The sequence below is a fragment of the Quercus suber genome, unplaced genomic scaffold (assembly GCF_002906115.3).
Source record: "Quercus suber isolate HL8 unplaced genomic scaffold, Cork oak 2.0 scaffold_351, whole genome shotgun sequence".
In the NCBI taxonomy this organism is placed as follows: domain Eukaryota; kingdom Viridiplantae; phylum Streptophyta; class Magnoliopsida; order Fagales; family Fagaceae; genus Quercus; species Quercus suber.
The window spans coordinates 669,046-686,785 of record NW_027069803.1 but is presented as its reverse complement, the minus strand read 5'-3'; the positions used below and the strand labels follow the sequence as shown (position 1 = coordinate 686,785).

The following is a 17,740-nucleotide window of genomic DNA, read 5'->3' as shown; positions in this document are numbered from 1 at the left end:
ATTTTTTATTATTATTTTTTAATAATCTTGTCCAAGATCCATTTTGTCTCTTATATGTTGTTCACAATTATACTATCACCTGTTTTTCTCTGTTAAGAGAGCAAGGACACCGCGGTTGAATTCTGATTCTGATACAAGACTCAGTGGGGTATTATCTTCTCTGTCAACAGCTTTTGGATTTGCTCCCCTGCAGATAATATTGTAGATATGAATTTAATATCAATAGTGGAACGGACTAGGGATAAATAGACTGCAGACTAGCATTTGCAAGGAAAAAAAAAAAACAAAGAATCACCTTGTAAGAAGCATTTTTGCAATTGCAGTTCTCCCAGTGACACTACAATAATGCAGTGGTGTCCGACCTTTTGAATCAGAAGCATTTATGTTTGCACCATACTGTAATAGCAACTCCACCATGCCGATGTCAGAAGTTTGGCAGGCAAGGTGAAGCAAAGAACAGTCCTCGGAAATGTGCTCTGTGCACTGATCTTCACTTCTTTGTGGTGAACTCAAATTACTCGAGGAGGGCTTGTCCAAAGAAGAATCACCTGCAAGACATTCTAAGTTGGACTCAACGCTTTCCTGCTCTTCTAACTCCATTATTTTGGCCAGACTTCTGGACGTACTAAATAATGCTTGCCCATTAATAGCATTGACATCTGCCTCAGAACTGACTATATGGCGGTAAACTGCTTTCTTGTCATTAGCACGGACACTTCCCCACACCTGGGCTGCCACTGAAAGGAGATCACGATTGTCTGTCTTGCGAACAAAGGCTTTCTCTGCATACTGCAATTAGAGGAACATCAATTCTAGGCCTTAAATGATAACCTATTAGGCGAGCACATCATAATTAATCATCAAAAGTTAAACACAGTAAACAGATTTGAATTTGCACATCTGAAATGACATCCCACCTAAACGTACTTGCCTAGAATGTGTTTTATTTTATATATATACATTTCTCAGGTCGATTGAAACCTGATAACTAGGCTCATGAGATTTGTTGTTGTCTTTCCTCGAAGAAAAATAAGTGATTCATCAACCTAGGGCTACTATAGTATCATTTTCTTTAAGCATGTTCTGCTCTTTTGGAAGTGGAAGACTCTCTTCAAGGGAAAACATGGAGTGAAAATTTTACTTCCAAGCTTTTTACTCACGTTTCCTCTTCTTTCGGCTTGTAGCTAGCTTGTTTTTTCCTAGCTACTTTTCCTAGATCTACTCCTATTTCCTGTCACAAGCAAAAGAGAAGGATATATAGAGATTTGAATCCTACATGTCTAGAAGGTTAGTTACAATGGGGGAGGGGAAATTTGAATCTTGCATGTCTATGTTGAAAACACTTAAAGGTGTTAGTTGAACTACAAGACTCTTGACAAAAAGATATGAATATATTAGTGTACTAAAGAATTTAATAACTTATGTAATAGTTGTATATGACACCTCTCACACAAAGAGATTGTTCTCATGTTTGTGGGGTCCACACTTATATAAGAGGGGCATTATATGTAAGTATACTATGCAATAGATACATGTAGCCTCCCTCTCACAGCAGGTGGAACCCACTGATGTGTGGGGCCCACGTGTTGTGAGAGGGAGGCTATATGTATCCGCTACATGGTAAAATTTCTCATTATATGCTACTGTTACACAAGATACCACCTTATATGCGGCTTTTACAATGTAAGTGTATAACGCAAATACCATGGAAGTGATAAGTAGGAAAATTGGTCATCTCACAAGGTTCTGCAACAGACAAATCCATGATTAACTGGTTGTTCCAAATTTTGTCTCTTTCAAAATCTCAGATGTGATTTCTTTTTAATATAAATGTTCCCTTGGGAGCAAACAATGCAGAGGGTCATGTAATCACTAATCAGGGATCACCTCGCCATTGCTTCAGCGAGACTATTACAAAGGCTCAACATGTAAGCTATTATAAATGAATATATTACAGTTCTCTAACTTAGGCAGTTCAGCAAGAGTAACCAGCCATGTGCCATTTTTTTAGCAGCATGTAGCCAAGGAGAGCAATTGAATTTGTTAGAGGAATACCTTTAAGTGAATGAATTTCTCTTTTACTGAAATAGGATCATCATTTCTGGGTTTTTTCATATTCAACAGGTCCTTTCTACCCATTTTGGAAAGGCTACAAGGGAAAGAACCAACGGCACATCAGCATAAAAACAAATACGTTTTAGTTAAATCAAGTTATGCATTACTAACCTTCTGCGCACTTCATCAGTCTGAAAAGAACATTTTGATTGCAATAATTCCTCCCAGATTGAGTTTGCATAGACATTGCCCAGTGACTTGAACAAATTAAGCACAGGAGGGTCCCAAACTTTTACATCAAGCCTCAATGATCTTACCTGTGTCAAAAGTTATCCACATAAGCTTCATGAATTAATGGATAGAAGAAAGCATGATATCATGAAAATATGTATAAGACACAACTGAGAGGAAGCCTAACCATAATAATAATAATAATAAATAAATAAATAAATAAAACACCAACCAACAACTTAAAATTTACCTGCCCTGGATGATTTAGTTATCACACTTAAATATTCTTAAGATATGGTCAGCAATGATATTCTCAAGATTGAAACATGTCTCACCTACTAGAACTTCAAAGGATGGTTGATTACTTGCGTTTTTATTTATACAGACATACAAACATATATATGAAGCTGCTGTAGCCATGTACTTGCTAGAGAAGAAATATCCAATTTAAAAGCCCAGTACAAGGCATCTGGATTTTATGAAAATAAGGAAGACATTTCAGTCAGCGAAAATTTCCATGGTAGTTGTTTAGGTCTTATAACTATTGTCACTGCAGCAGTAAAAACAACTAGGATATTTTTGTCCATCTGGTTTCATATAGCTAGATTTGTTTCCCAAAAAAAAAGGGTTCTAATTCTATTATATCATAGGCCTTTTTTATTTTTATTTTTTATTATTTTTTTTTAATAATCTTGTTCAAGGTTTTGACGGCAATTCTCTTGTCTAGGGTATTTAAAGGGCATGTCAGATTATTTGAAATTCATAGCTATAGTTATATTTAGATTGCCTGACATTTCTCTCGTCTTTGCAGGTTCTGTTATGTCTCTATCTCCCTCTCATTGTTATTCTAATTTGCCTCTTTCAATCAATTCTCCTTTCATTTATTTCTTAAACTATTGTTTACTGTGAACCAAACCAGACAGAACTTTCATACAAAGCCATGAAAGGCCTAATTTTCTTTCCAAAGCTCTCACTATTGAACCTGAATCAGTCCTGTCATTTTACACATCGAAGTACTGGAAGTTGCAGGGTCCTTCTGTGTCTTTAATAAAATGTTATTTTACATTGAGACTCTCAATGAGATTTTGAGCCACACGCATCAAAGTTCCTAAATCCTAGCCTCAGGTTTTAATTTAGAACTCCTACTGTGAACATGAATAATATTTTTCGCAACATAGAATGAGATAGTGCTCAATACAAGCCTGGAAAACTTACCTTTGATATATGTACACCAAGATTACGATGAACACCAGAGCATTCAATGCATATAAGAATACCAAGGTTCAAGGATGCCCAGTCAGGTTCGGGCGCACCACAATCAGCACATTTGTCATTCCCACAAACCCTTCTGAGCAAATCAATTGGCTTCTCTTTTCTCATACTGTACTTGTATTGTTGCAAACTTCTAGATTCACGTAAATGATTATTACAGTGGATTTTCTTAGATGTATTCTGATCACAATCAGAATCACTCTCGCTGGTAAAGCCATAAGAATCGCTTCCCAAAGGTGAAGAACACAGACTCTACATATAATTGGTATATCCATTACAATGACTATAGAAACACATATTTCTGCAAAGAAATTAATAATAATAAAAAAATTAAATGTTTACTCTCTCAGGAGGCTGGGAACTCAATAAGGAAGCAATGACGCTAGTTATTTTTTCAATCCAGTCCATTTGGTCCAGTGCATTCTCTGCCTGCATTGCAAAGGAAATAAAATTTAAAATCTGTTGCGAAAAATTCAGGCAATAATAACAGCAAGGTTTATATTAGTACACCATCAGTTCAGACGATGAAAAGCCAAACAAGATGTCAAGCTAGCTGCATTTAGGAAAAGTACCTGCAGTGTGTAGTTCTTAGATGGTGAAATAATCCTGAAGCAGAACCTTAAATCTGTTTGATCTGCATCTATCTTAATTGTTGATGTTAGTAGGTTCACTGTATGACGTGCAACGGACTTTTCATCATGTACACCACCATGGTAATGAGAAGAAAGCCACCGACTAAGAATACCAGAACTGTTTTCAGAGGAACTATTCTTCTGTGCAGAAGTTGGACTCCCAGACTGAAAAATGGTATGTTAAAAAGTTACTAATAAGTCATAACCAAGATAAGATTATAAGAGAAAGAATATCAAGTTGATAGTGACTTACAGATGACCAGTTCCATGGTTTGCGATAGTAATACAGCATCCCTCTACTATCAAGAACAAAAAACCTTCTCTTCCAGTCACCCCTCAAGTTGGAGGAACGTTTTGAAAGATAGCCTTGTCGAATGGTTTGAACCTGAAAATTTATACCTTTCAGCTATAGATGCAGAACATAGAAACTTTTTGATTAAGAAAATAAAAAATTAAGTTACGTTTGTTTTGTAAACAAAAGGCTTATATAAATAGAAAATGCGGAAGAAACATCGCGTCAGAACATACCTTTCCCTGAGCAGCAGATTGCATTGCTGCCTCAATCACTTTATTTGATGTCTTAGTATAAGGTTGCATACCATGAAAACCATCTCCATTAGAAGTAACGTGATACACATTCAAGGAGTGCCTAGATTCTCGATCAATCTGCCTTTTGTACTCTTGCATCCTTTCACTGAGTGAATCCTGCTCATAGTTAGATCTTTCTCTCGACTGTTGTGAATAAGCCAAAACCTGTGACACAAATGAACTTTGACATTTTTCCCTTATAAAAAAGAAAAAGAAAGAAAGAAACTTAATAGAAATAAAACATAGAACCCCTGGAAGTTAATGGCAAGAAACTTCAACAACTTGACTTTTTTTGCTGTTTCATACAAACTGCTGAAAGATTAGTGTCCAGCATAATAGATGGAAAAATCCAAGACTTCTGTTTCTTTCTTTAATCTTCTGGGGAGCATTTCACATGACTCGTGAGGAAGATAAGTTATCAAGCTTTTGAGCTAGCACTGTGGTGAGCTATCTGTTATACCTACTAGTTTCCTCATTGCAAATTATTACAAAATTTTACTTATAAAAGAAACCTGTATTTATTATCCAGATGATTTGGATTATACCGTCAACTTATAGAAAAAATTTGTTGATAACAAACCTGATGAATAAAAGGCTCCATCTGCTGCAATAGTTCATATCCCTGCCAGAAAAATAGAAAAAAATTAGAAGCAGCAAAAATTCAATATTTCACACATTTCGCAGACCAAATCAGTTGGTATCATATTATAATCTTACAGACCTGTTTGAAGTATCGAAGATGAGCATCCATCATACCACTAACAGCCTCCAAAAACTCAAACCTCTTTTTGGCCTCAACATTGCAGAGGGTACTGAGCTGGACATAAAAGTATGCTATATGAGTAAAGCCTAATTGTTTATGCACTGCAATTATGTTAAACCAACATATCCTAGTGAAAATTAAGTTACCAGATTGAAGCGGGATTGCTCAAATGAAGCCCGAGCAGCATGAAATTCCTGGAATGTCTCTCTACCAAATTAGATTTGAAAGGATAATGGTTACCCATGACAAATTATCTGATCAATCTATGCACCAAAAGGATCGGTACTCTAATCAGGATAAACAAATATTGGATTTACCTCCTCTATGACAGAAGCAACATCCATCCTAGTGCTCTTCCTCAATGACATAAGCCTCTCACGTGCCTGTGGCACAGAAAGAAATTGGTTTTAAATTCGCAGTCATGAGATGCAAGTTGGAAGTTGGAACCAATAGCATCAACTTCATATAATTCTCTCTACAATCCAGCAATTGATTTCATTTAAAACAAATGCTGCAACTCCAAATTGAATTTACAGAAGCTTGTCTACTTCATTCAAATGTTGAATAAATATTTAGTCAATTTAGCAATCTATGAATTAACTTAGGAATCAAGTCATTATACTTCCAGATGGAACAGTATAAAATATACATCAGACAACAAAAAGGTCCTTTTTCTGCCCACCCAGTGACATACCCAAAATTCTGGGTATCTCAAGTGGCTTGAGATGTCAAAAATGTATACCAACATATTCAAGACATCAATTCCCATTTGCAGTCTCTCCTGCTTGTTCTATAACAATTCAAACCAAGAAATGAACTAACCATATGATAATCCCCAAAAATTAATCATTTTTTATAATCTTACTCATGAAACCACTTTGCATAAGAAAGATGAAAATTTAAAGAGAAATATCTAACTTATAAAGGATAAAAGGCACCTTGAGTGGATAAAGACATCCCTCTCTAATGAAAGAACATAATTGAAAAAATAAGAATAATAGGCCAGTTGCAGAAGTAACAATCAAGAATATAAGATTATAATACTATGAAACTTCTTAAGTTTTATTGTGGGATTTTCAGAAATGAAACCCACCTGTTCATATGCAACGGAAGCCTTGTCAAAACGCTTTCGAGCTTCCTGCATAAACAAAAGATTACTTATTGAGTTATCAAAAAAAAAAAAAAAAAGATTACTCACTGCAAAAGGAAATATGGAATTTTCTCAGACATGTGATACGGATAAGAAAAGTCTATGTAAATGGGTGATGATGAAATTATGCTATTTAACCAACAGAAGTTACATGCAAGGAGAAAGTGCGCGCGCACATGCACAAAGAGAATATCCTGAATGCCACACAACCATAACACTATCCCAAAGTCTGTAAAATATGGTGCATAAGTTAGTCATTAAAAGAGTGTCATATTTGTGTCAAAACCATGACTATGATTTCACATAACATAATAAGACGTTATGTAAAACTTTCAAATGACGAAGTAATCAAGGTCTGTCAAGTGGAAGAAGTGCATATAATGTGGTTTTTTAAAATTTTAAAAAAAAAAAAAAAAAAATCTTCCAAGTATAGGAGAAAATCAAAGATATAGGATATATAACAATGTAATAGAACATAAAATTCTTTAAATCTGTATTTCATGTATGCATGTGCTAAAGCTGTTGAGGCAAACCCATGCAATACAGAAGGGGTAAAGATTAGAAAATTGTCTTTAATAAAAGGCAAATATTTTGAGACACCCTGCTTAAGTGTAAATCAAATATGCTACTAATCTATTAAGCATGTATTCAAAACACAAAATACCTTAACCTCATGGAGGTCATCATTGACAAAGTTTAGCAACCGATCGTTTAGCATGTGGTCTACCTGACAAAGCCAGTTAAAGATAGTCAGTGAAGTATCATCAGTCAAACAATTCCCTATAGACAAGATGGTTGAAGATAGCAATTGCATAGTTTTCTCTATTTCTGATATCCTTAGTAAATGCAACTCCATATAAGTTATATATATACTGCTTCACAAGAAGTATCAAGGAAAGAATAAATACACAAGATGGTTGAAGCTAACAGCTACAGTGAAGAAAAGTGCTCTTTGTCAATTACTTTTTCTCTGATTAACCTACCTTTACAAGAAATATCGATTCCATAAAACGAGGCATATAATGTTCAGTACATAATGATATATGGAAGATGGTAGAAGCTAGAAACAATGAAACAGCAGCAAGATTGCTTCCCAAATATATTCCAAATTGCCAGTAAGCAACACAAAATTACAGTACAGAACTGGGGTAAGAAGAGAAACAATAACAACAATACTAACAAAAGCACAAGAATTACTACCTGTGACCGAAGAGTTTCCTTGTATGTCCCAATTTCTCTAAAAGCAAATGTGAATTTGGTCATAACAGGGCCTAAGGAAAAAAAAAAAAAAAACAAATTAACACCAAATAAACAAACATATTGAGCTTTGACAGATAGAAGTATCCGTTACCAGTCAAATATTTCAAAGAGAGCTCATTTGGTTGGCACATATGTAAAAAAAAATTTCAAAATCCTTATAATTTTATTTTATAAATAAAAGAGAAAGACAAAGTAGTATAGTAATTTCATTATACCATATGTGTTTGCAAACTTAAATTGCATGATATAGTGACTAATACTGATACACATACTTCATGCCTACTCAAGAATGTAAATACCGTTTTGATATAATAAAAATGAAAATATCCTTAAATTATTTTTGGCTAAAATGCAATAGTTATCCTTTAAGTTTCACTAGAATTCATTTTGGTCCTCTAATTTTTTTTTTATTCATTTCATTTATTTTAAGTTTAAAGTTTATATGATTCTCAAAAAAAAAAAAAAAAGTTTCAAGTTTATTCAATTAAGTTCTCTCCATCAAATTTTGATAAATGTTGTGTTTAATTGTGTCCAAAATTTAAATTTTTTCTTCAATTTTTTTTAATTAAAAAAAATCCAATTAATGATAGAAAAATATTTTCCAATTTTTTTTTTTAAATTAATGTAAATTGACGGATGCCTTAATTGAATAAACTTGAAACTTACATGATTGAAATAAACGAAAGCAAATTTAAATAACTGAAATAAATTCTAGTGAAACTTAGAGGGTGAATTTTTCATTTTAGCCTTTTTTATAATATTTTTTATTGTGTGTTATTAAATTTATTTTTTTTCTTTTGTTGGACTTTGTTTCAATTGTTGCAAAAGCAACTAAATTTGAGCAAAAATTATATATTTCAAATCAATTGTTTCTCATATATATCTTAGAAAAATGACATAAAAACTTTATTATGCTTTTTTTTTGAGGAAAAAGTTTATTATACTTAATAACTAATGCATCACTTAAAATACTTTTTTTTTTTTTTTGAAGAGCATCACTTAAAATAATTAATATAACAAAATAAATGCATTTATCCTATTAGTTATCTTTTTAATTACCTAGAATAAAGACTATAATGTTTTTTTTTTTTTTGAAAAAACAATAATATTTATTAGAATACACAAACACGAAAGTAGTATATGAGTTTTTTAAACATACTTATAATATATTACATAACCAGAGTACCACTACAAAAACAAAAGGGTCTAACCTTTGCAGTAGTATGTTGGTTCCCCACACACACACACACATGTATATAATGGAAATCTAAATGATTAAGATTAATTTTAGTGAAATCACAAATATTTAATTTTAGATGGCTTGTATGTCAATTGTTGTCAAAACAACTAAATATGAGGAAGAATTTCATATTATTATTATTATTCCAAATAAAAATTGTTTCTTATATATTAATTAAAAAATAATCATATAAATTCATTTAATATAAATAATTAATGCATAATTATAGATTATTAATATCTGCATTTACTCTACTATCTAATTCAACGAACTAATACTTTAATATAAATGCAAATTTTGTTGAGCTAAAAGCCTGAATATATGAAGAGAATCTTCATTCACTAGCCTAAAAGTACAAACCACATACATAAGTCTTATTATACTCAATCTCTAACCTATTTAACCTACAACAACGCAATGCAACAATAGTGCACGCTTTATATAGGTTGAACATCTCTAACGTTGATTAAAGGGTAATATATATCTTATGCTGTGATCATCTTAAGTAAAAAAACTAAAAATACGAAATCAAATCAAATTTTTGTATACATGTTTTGAGGGTGTGATAGGTCATGGGTTTGAGTCCAAGAATGAACTTAAAAAAAAAAAAAAAAAATTGAAGGACAGGCTGCCTTCCAACCACCCCACCCAGACCCCGCAAGTGAGAGCAAGTTTTTTGCAATCTTGACCTTTTAACCATGTTTTGACTGGAGAAAACAAATCAAAGGGACATACCTCCCATAGCAACAAAAAGAGGATCATAATGCCCTCCTCCAAAATTTTCTAAGGAACTTGCAAAAGCGACGTCGACGTCATACCCCTCAGAAAGCCCTTCTCTGAAAATTAAAGAAAGTTAAACGCACATAAGATGGTTTAAAAAGAGGAAAATTTACATCAACTTCCTTGTGTCTGGTCCTATCGAAATTTAGTCCACAAATTTTCCATTGTTACATTTAGCCCCCTAAGGTTTTGACTAAAATGAAATCATAAGAGTTTCATCCAAAGTATCCTTAAATGATTTCATTTTAATTCAATTGAAAAATCTTACAAAATGTAAAATCATTTAATTTGGACAGAATCTTAACAATATTAGCAAATGTAGTAATTGAAAATTTGTGGATTAAATTGTGATCGAGCCAAACCACAATTATGGAATATGTAATGTATGTATGCATGTATGAACTTACGTGTATTTTCGACATCCTTTGTAAAACTTAGCACATTTTGTCCTCAATGATTCAGTATTTTCTTCCAAGCCTTGTAACTGCATTATACCAAAACAATAATTTCTAATCAAATGCTAATTAAGGACAAACTCACTATGCTGATTGTGTTTGATATGGTTAATGCTAATTGAATAAAAAAATCATGGTTGATTACTATTAGTGCATAGATTAAAAACAATAATGATTTAGTAATTAGTATATTAAAATTTGAACAAGGAAAAAAAAAAAAAAACCTGTTGGCGGAACATAGGAGAATCGTCGAGTTTTGAGAAATGCATTTTGGAAAATCTGTGGCTGTTAATCTCTTTTTGAGTTTTGTAGAGCAATGAATTATCAGATAATGTAATCGTTTTCGAATCAAGAATGAAAGAGAAAGAGAGAAACAAATTTTCTCCGCGTTTAGTTTGGGAATAATAAGATTAAAATTAATTTAAGTTAATAAAATGATGATAATGGTAATTAGTTTATGGACTTATGGTTAATAATAAAAGGAGATGGAGGAGATGCGCAATTGGAGGAGGCTGTATTTGCTATTTTTAACTCTTTAAACGAGTGTTTTTTTTTTTTTTTGGGTCTATTACAAAACTTTTAAACTAAATAGTAGCGACATTTCATCCTTGTCCACTCAATCCATTTCTCTTACCCACCTTTTTTCTCTCTCTCCTCCCTGTCTCTCTCTCTCTCACTCTCTTTATTAAATAATTAACTCATAGACGCTACTAAAAACGTGACCTACAGCCACGTTTTTTTAGCCGCATTATTAAAAAACACGGCTACAAAAAAATTAAAATCAAAATCAAATTCGCTGTTTGTATAGATAACAAAATTTGATTTGATTTTTTTTATTATTTAAATTTAATAATTAGAGATGAGGTTTGAACTCTAGATGTTCATGTTGAAAAAATTAAGAAATATCTACTAGAGTTATAAGACTCTTGACAATTCTTTAAGAATTATATCTTAATTATTTAGTAATATTTTATTGTTTACTATCACCTAAGCTAGGATGTGCGTCAGATCCATCAACCCGATGAAACGGACCCAACCAGACATTTTGGGTTGGTTTTGGTGGGTTAGGTTGGGTTGAAATTTTATTTGGAATATAAATTAAGCATATTATATGAAAATGTAATAATTTATTGAAAATTTTGTTTAATAATTGGTGGAAGCCTAATTTTTTACAAGGTATAAAATATTTATACACAATCCATTGACCCTTGTAGGTTGGGTTTGGTTGATTTCTACATGTGTAATGGGTTGGGTTGTGGATTTTTCAACTCAACAAAGTTAGGTAGGGTTGAAAAAAATTCTCCAACTTGACCTATATACACACACACACCCTCAATAAACTTATAACAAAGACTATATCAGTCACACGCTCTTTTTTTGAACAAAACTTAGTTACAATTATTGTACCTTAATTTTCTCAATTAAATTCAAAATTAAACTACAAATTACATCCTTAAAGTTTATGGTAATTATGATTTTTTGCCCATTTTTATTTAAAAATTAGATTTTGGTCCCTAACATTAACTTGATTAAAGCACTTCCATCCATTTGGAATCTCCTGAGCAAACAAAGTGTGACTCCTAAACTATTGAAGGTTCTCACTTATCTTTTGGGGATTCATATTATTTGAAAACTTTTCATTTTATAAAAATCAAATTGTGTACAAGATACAAACTATCAAGTTATTTAAAATTTTTAAATAGAGTGCCAATTTATACAACTTTGAATATGTAAAAGATCCATTTTCATATCTTATACTTATATTTAAAAATTGAAAAATGCCAAGGCTACTTCAAATCTTACTAAAAAGAAAATGTAATTAATGAATATTGAAATTACTCTTTTTATTTATTTATTTTGTAATTGGGGACACATTTGTAAGTTTTAAATCTTCAAATTTGTAATATTTCTAACAAAACTCTCTCATAAATTATACATGATATTGTGCCACTTTGATAAAATGACAATGACATGTGGCCCTAGCGATAGTCACAAGAAAGAAAGAAAACCATAAGAACAAGAATGTGAATTGCTATTCCCCAAGGCTGCAAGACTGCCCACTTTGAAGGGGATAAGGAGATGCCAAAGTTGTTATTGACTCTATTAACATTTTAGACTTACACCTTGGCTTGGATTTTCATTTGGTTGTAATTGATATCAGAGTCCTTCTTTGCAAGTTTATTGTTGTACCATTTTCCTTTAGCCTCGTATCCTTTAATGGGTTAGATCATAATTTCTTGTTGAGGACCTCAATCCATCAACTCTATCATTTCTTGGGCTCTTGTAGATGCTAATGGGCATGTTGCCCTATTTTTATATTTATATATGAAATAAAAATCTTACTCTAGCCTAGTATATATGTCAATACATGTACGAAGCTCTTTTTTGAATACTTAAACTCTGGCTTTGTTAATAAAAATATCATTATTTACCCAAAAAAAAAAAAAAAAAAAAGATAAAAAGAGATGGTGAACCAAAGGGGAATCCGAAGCTGGGCTTATTTTGTTTTTTCCTAGTGAACAAAATGGGCCAAGTCCTGAGGTAAATGGGCTTGGATAGTTGGGCTTGGATGGTTCATAACGTGGCCCCTTGGTTAGCCACTGCCACTGCCACAGCATTTCCATGGTAAAGGCTAAAAGCAGCTCCATTCTGCCAACTGGGAATTGTGTACTTCAACACTCACTGAGAGTTGAAAGATAAAGGAAGAAGAGGAAAGGTTTAGGTTCTCTTCTTTTATCTCTATTTTGAATTGCAACAGACATTGGTCTTTTGTCTTGGAAAAAACTATCTGGGTTCTTTTTCATTCATTGTGTTTCAGTTAAGGTTTTTGTTCTTGCTTATTTTATAATGTATCATAAAGTATGTGATGGAGCTATATATGCTATTTCATGAATGAAAATGTGTACTTGATTATTATATCTTAAGAAAGTTATATATTTTTTGGGGGTCCTTTTTGTTGTTGTTGTTGTTATGGTATTTTGCTTGAATGGGTTGAGGATTGTTGTTATGGGAATGTAAATAGAGACTTTGAATTGTGTGACCGATCTATAATATTTTTTTTTTTTGATGGGACTGATCTATAAAATTAGTTTATGATATTGTTTCACATACAATGTTCGTGAAAATGCCTATCTAAAACAAGTATTGTATTATGAACCAGTGTTTATTCAGTATTCTGTTTCAGTGGCCTCATATGTCAAATCTGCTAATCCATAATTGAAATTTTATTTTGCTAATTTCCTCATAAAGCATGGTTAATCTTGTATAGTTTAGCATGGAAAAAGTAGCTAGAAATTAATGGTTTTGACTGAATGCTTCTCATATCAACTTAGAGAATTCAGCTTTTGGTTTTAATCTCTGGGTACTGATCACCATACAAAAACATGAGTTGAGGTTAACTGAATGATACAAATACGGGCAGTGGATATATATATCTATATATACACAGACAGGAAGCCTTTGTTACGGGTTTGCTGAGAGGCAATTTTAGGTGGTTTTACTTTAAATTTTGTGTTAAATTTTGTGTTAAATGTCTCTATTAGGGTGATTCTTATTGTAATCATTTTATAATTATCTGTCATGATAGAGGTTTTACAAAGATGATTCTTCTTGTACACATGGAAACAATGATGATGTTTCCCTTAGGCTGCCCGTGAACAATGATGTTTTTGTTGGTAAATATTGCCTTAAGAACCTCTTCCAACTCTTGCTAGTGATAATTTTCCACATTGTAAGTTATACATTTTCCTCATTGTTGATGTAAATTTCATCTATCGCTTTGATTGCAGTTTTGATACTTGGCTGATTTGGAATCACTAAATTTGGGATCATTTGGAGTTGGTTACTGAATTTGAGGATATTTAGAGGATGCCAGACATGAATGAAAATAGAGTGAAGGCTCTTCTAGAACAGCAAAATGCTGAACAAAAAATTATTAGCAGTAATGACTATACTGGTGCCAGGTTTAACTTACTCAAGGCACAACAGCTTTTTCCAGCAATTGATAACATTAGCTCAATGATGGATGTCTGTGACGTGCTATCTGCTTCTAATATGACGGTTCCTGGTTATGGAATTGATTACTACTGGGTTCTTCAGCTTCCACCTTATTCTACAATGGATGCTGTTAAATCTCGTTACCAATGGCTCTTCACATTGTTGCAACCTATCAAGAAAACATTTCCTGGCACTGAATTGGCTCTGAAACTTGTAGCAGATGCATTCTCCATTCTATCTGACCATGAGAAACGTTCTGCATATGATTTGAAAAGAAAAGCTTTTTGGGGGGGTAATCAATCTTTTAATAAAAGAGAATTATCCTGTCAAAATATTGCAAGTACGGAAGCAATGATCAATGCTCAAAACTCTTCTGTGTGTCAGAGTGGTTTTTCAAGCCAAAGTTTGGGTGGCAGCTGTAGAAAAACTATGATATTTTCAGAAGACGTTGGAACTTTGGGATTCAAACTTCAAAATTCTCTTGATGTTGAGCAGCAACATGATAGAATTATTTGTCAACAGTCATCCATTAAGGTTTCTGAGGATTTGAATTTTAGAGGGAACATTAGAGGGGACACAGGTTTGTCTATAGACGATATAAATTTGTCAACATCACAGCCCATCAGTTTGGAGGAGAATTTTTCTTGTTCTTCAAAACCTTTGGCGCAGAAAAGGCCTTGTCAGGACTACTATAACTTTGAGAATGACAGAAAACCTGAGCATTTCAAGGTAGGTCAGATCTGGGGTGCTCAACATAGAGCAAATCTACCTCATACTTTTCGGTATGCTCAAGTTGCTTGCAAATTAGCACGATCAGTTCTTGTTACATGGTTAAAGCCAATCCCTATTAGTGTTGGTGAGAGAAGATGGTGTGATGCTGGCTTACCTGTTGCTTGTGGGTCATTTGATTTGAATCCAGAGATGAATGATGGAGAGAGCTGGCCAATGGTCTCATCCTACAAATGCTCATGGATTCGTGGCATCACGGATGAACAATTTGAAATTTTCCCCAAAAGAGGTGAGATTTGGGCACTGTATAAGGATTGGAACCTTCATGAATGGGCCTATGATCTTAGTTTTGTAAAAGGATGTAAATTTGAGTTAGTTGAAATTCTCTCAGATTTTTCAAAATATTTAGGTGCAGATGGTGCATGTTTGGTGAAAGTAGATGGTTTCAGAAGCATCTTTGAGAGACAAAAAATTGGAGGGAGTGCTGTCACTTTCCATATCTCCCCGGATAATCTGTATATATTCTCTCATAATATCCCGGCATATAGGTTTAAGGGTGGAGAAATTGATAAAGTTGTTGATGGGATGTTTGAGCTCGATCAATTGGCCTTGCCTGATAGTATGTTTCAAGAGATTATTGACTCCCAAAAGGCACCAAAGAATGGGAATGCTAGTAGTTTTCCTAGCTCTATTCCATTGGGAGGACTTCCTTCCCCAAAATCATCTCCACAAGACAAACTTTTGAAGCCTAGTTGGTCATTAAATGATTTTGCCATAGGTCAGGTATGGGCTGTGAACAGTGGAAAAGATTTTTTGCCACGGCAGTACACCAGAATAGATGATATAATTTCTGAGAGCCAAGTATGTGTGACTTTCCTAGAACCTCTACCCATTCTTGACCATGAGATTGACTGGAAGAAAGAAAACCTACCCATAGTTCGTGGGAAATTTAAGGTTAGTGGAGCTAGTGTCAATCTTGAAATGTCACAGTTCTCCTATAATGTTAACTACCAAAAAAGTACTGTTGAGCCAATCTACGAAATTTACCCGCTAAAAGGTGAGATTTGGGCTATGTACAAGAATTGGAATAGCAGATGGAAGCGTTCTGATTATGAAAATTACCAATGTCAAGTTGTCGAAATTCTGTCACACTTACACGAAAGGGATGAGATAACAATTGCCAGGCTGGAGGAGGTGAAGGGTTGCCTGACTTTCTACCATAGGCTACAAATTGATGGGTTTGATGTCACTCATTCAGTTTCCCAATCAAAGATGCTTGGTTTCTCTCATCGAATTCTTGCTTTTAGAGTTCCTGGAATTGGCAAATATGACATTCCAGAAAGCTCTTGGCACTTGGAACCAAATGCTTTACCTCCCAAACGAAGAATATGATGCCAAGAGAAACCTCATGGTGTTGCACCATATAGAGTGCGTTTGGTAATTTTCAAAAAAAAAAAAAAAAAACCCGGAAAAGTGAACAGTAAAATCACATGATTTTACTGTTTATGAGACAAAAAACACTGTTCATGTACTGTTTGACACTGTTTATATACTAAAAAATATTAAAAAATGGGTCCCACGGTACTATTTACACATTTAAAAATTATTTTGCTACAGTATTTTCAGTTTTCAGTTTTCAGTTTCAGCAACAATAAGTTCAATCCAAACTCATAATACTGAACATGAGTTCTAAACATATGTGTATTCTCTACCTCTTGTGTTCAGTTTAGTGTAGTCTCTGTTGATAAAGGATTAAACTAGAAACAGTGTCACTCATTAAAGAATGTGGTACATATTTTTATTTTGAAATAGGTTATTCTAGGTGGGCAGATTTCCCTGTGATGTATAGAACTATGAATTATAAACCAACACAAATGTCTGGACAACATGAATGCCAAAGAGATGTGTTTCAAGGCTTTGCTTATGCACTCAACCTATGAATAATTCTTAATTCTATTGCAACCAAATCCCAGATGACACTTGTCAGGTTTCCAAGCTCCACCAGCACATATGCAACCCAGATCACAACTTTGTTTTAAGAGGCATGAATACTTGAACAGATACACTGTAATGGAATGCTCATTTGGGATTATTGTGTGCATGTGTGTATATAAATATATTTACACAAGTATTCGCCCACTAACCCACTCAGTCCCAAGTCCCAACCAAGCTGAATTGGAATAATAAAATGCTTTGAAATTGTTTTCTCAAAAAAAAAAAAAAATGCTTTGAAATTGTTACACTCTTTTAATAACCTAATAATTGTTAAGGAATTAAAAAAGAGGAAATAAAGTGTTTTGAATTTTTATAATTAAATCTAATTAATGGTCAAATGTTTTATTGTTATAATCATTCTATTGTTAGTTGGCAATGGCATTGCTATCAATTCGTTAATCAAGTTTCCTCAAAAAAAAAAAAAAAAAACCATTAATTTAGAAAATTCCAAACAACTGGCAAACTTTGTAGCTTTATAGAGAAACCTGGAATTAACTTTTCTTTCCTTAAAAATATAGAGAAAAAAAAGAAAAAACAGAGAAGGTTTTGCAGGAATATCTCCAAAATTTTCACAATCCACATGAGAAGTTAAGA

General features: G+C 33.1%; 2 protein-coding genes across 6 annotated transcripts; one reads left to right on the top strand and one right to left on the bottom strand.

Annotated features, from left to right (window-relative positions):
• Positions 1 to 44: 44 nt before the first annotated feature.
• LOC111990210 (ADP-ribosylation factor GTPase-activating protein AGD1) lies at positions 45 to 10,820 on the bottom strand. Of its 4 annotated transcripts, none has more exons than XM_024021992.2 (19): positions 10,651 to 10,820; positions 10,379 to 10,455; positions 9,927 to 10,027; positions 7,892 to 7,962; positions 7,356 to 7,418; positions 6,635 to 6,679; positions 5,859 to 5,924; positions 5,688 to 5,735; positions 5,500 to 5,595; positions 5,359 to 5,400; positions 4,719 to 4,943; positions 4,444 to 4,575; positions 4,131 to 4,355; positions 3,901 to 3,987; positions 3,502 to 3,810; positions 2,227 to 2,372; positions 2,056 to 2,149; positions 296 to 789; positions 45 to 187 (listed from the first exon to the last, which is right to left on the bottom strand). In XM_024021992.2, exons 1-19 carry the CDS (start codon positions 10,693 to 10,695, stop codon positions 76 to 78), a joined length of 2,478 nt encoding a protein of 825 aa, XP_023877760.2. In that variant the 5' UTR covers positions 10,696 to 10,820; the 3' UTR covers positions 45 to 75. The 4 variants fall into 4 exon arrangements, with proteins under 4 accessions (XP_023877760.2, XP_065616131.1, XP_023877761.2 ...); XM_065760059.1 differs by having other exon boundaries at positions 7,362 to 7,418; XM_024021993.2 differs by lacking the exons at positions 7,356 to 7,418; positions 7,892 to 7,962; positions 9,927 to 10,027; positions 10,379 to 10,455; positions 10,651 to 10,820 and having other exon boundaries at positions 5,500 to 5,590; positions 6,635 to 6,657.
• A 2,222-nt stretch (positions 10,821 to 13,042) lies between these two features.
• LOC111990186 (uncharacterized) lies at positions 13,043 to 16,571 on the top strand. 2 transcript variants are annotated; one of them, XM_024021975.2, is made up of 2 exons: positions 13,043 to 13,142; positions 14,215 to 16,571. In XM_024021975.2, the coding sequence occupies exon 2, from the start codon at positions 14,294 to 14,296 to the stop codon at positions 16,541 to 16,543; it is 2,250 nt and encodes a 749-aa protein (XP_023877743.1). In that variant the 5' UTR covers positions 13,043 to 13,142; positions 14,215 to 14,293; the 3' UTR covers positions 16,544 to 16,571. The 2 variants fall into 2 exon arrangements, with proteins under 2 accessions (XP_023877743.1, XP_065616130.1); XM_065760058.1 differs by lacking the exon at positions 13,043 to 13,142 and adding an exon at positions 13,410 to 14,100.
• The last annotated feature ends 1,169 nt before the right edge of the window (positions 16,572 to 17,740 follow it).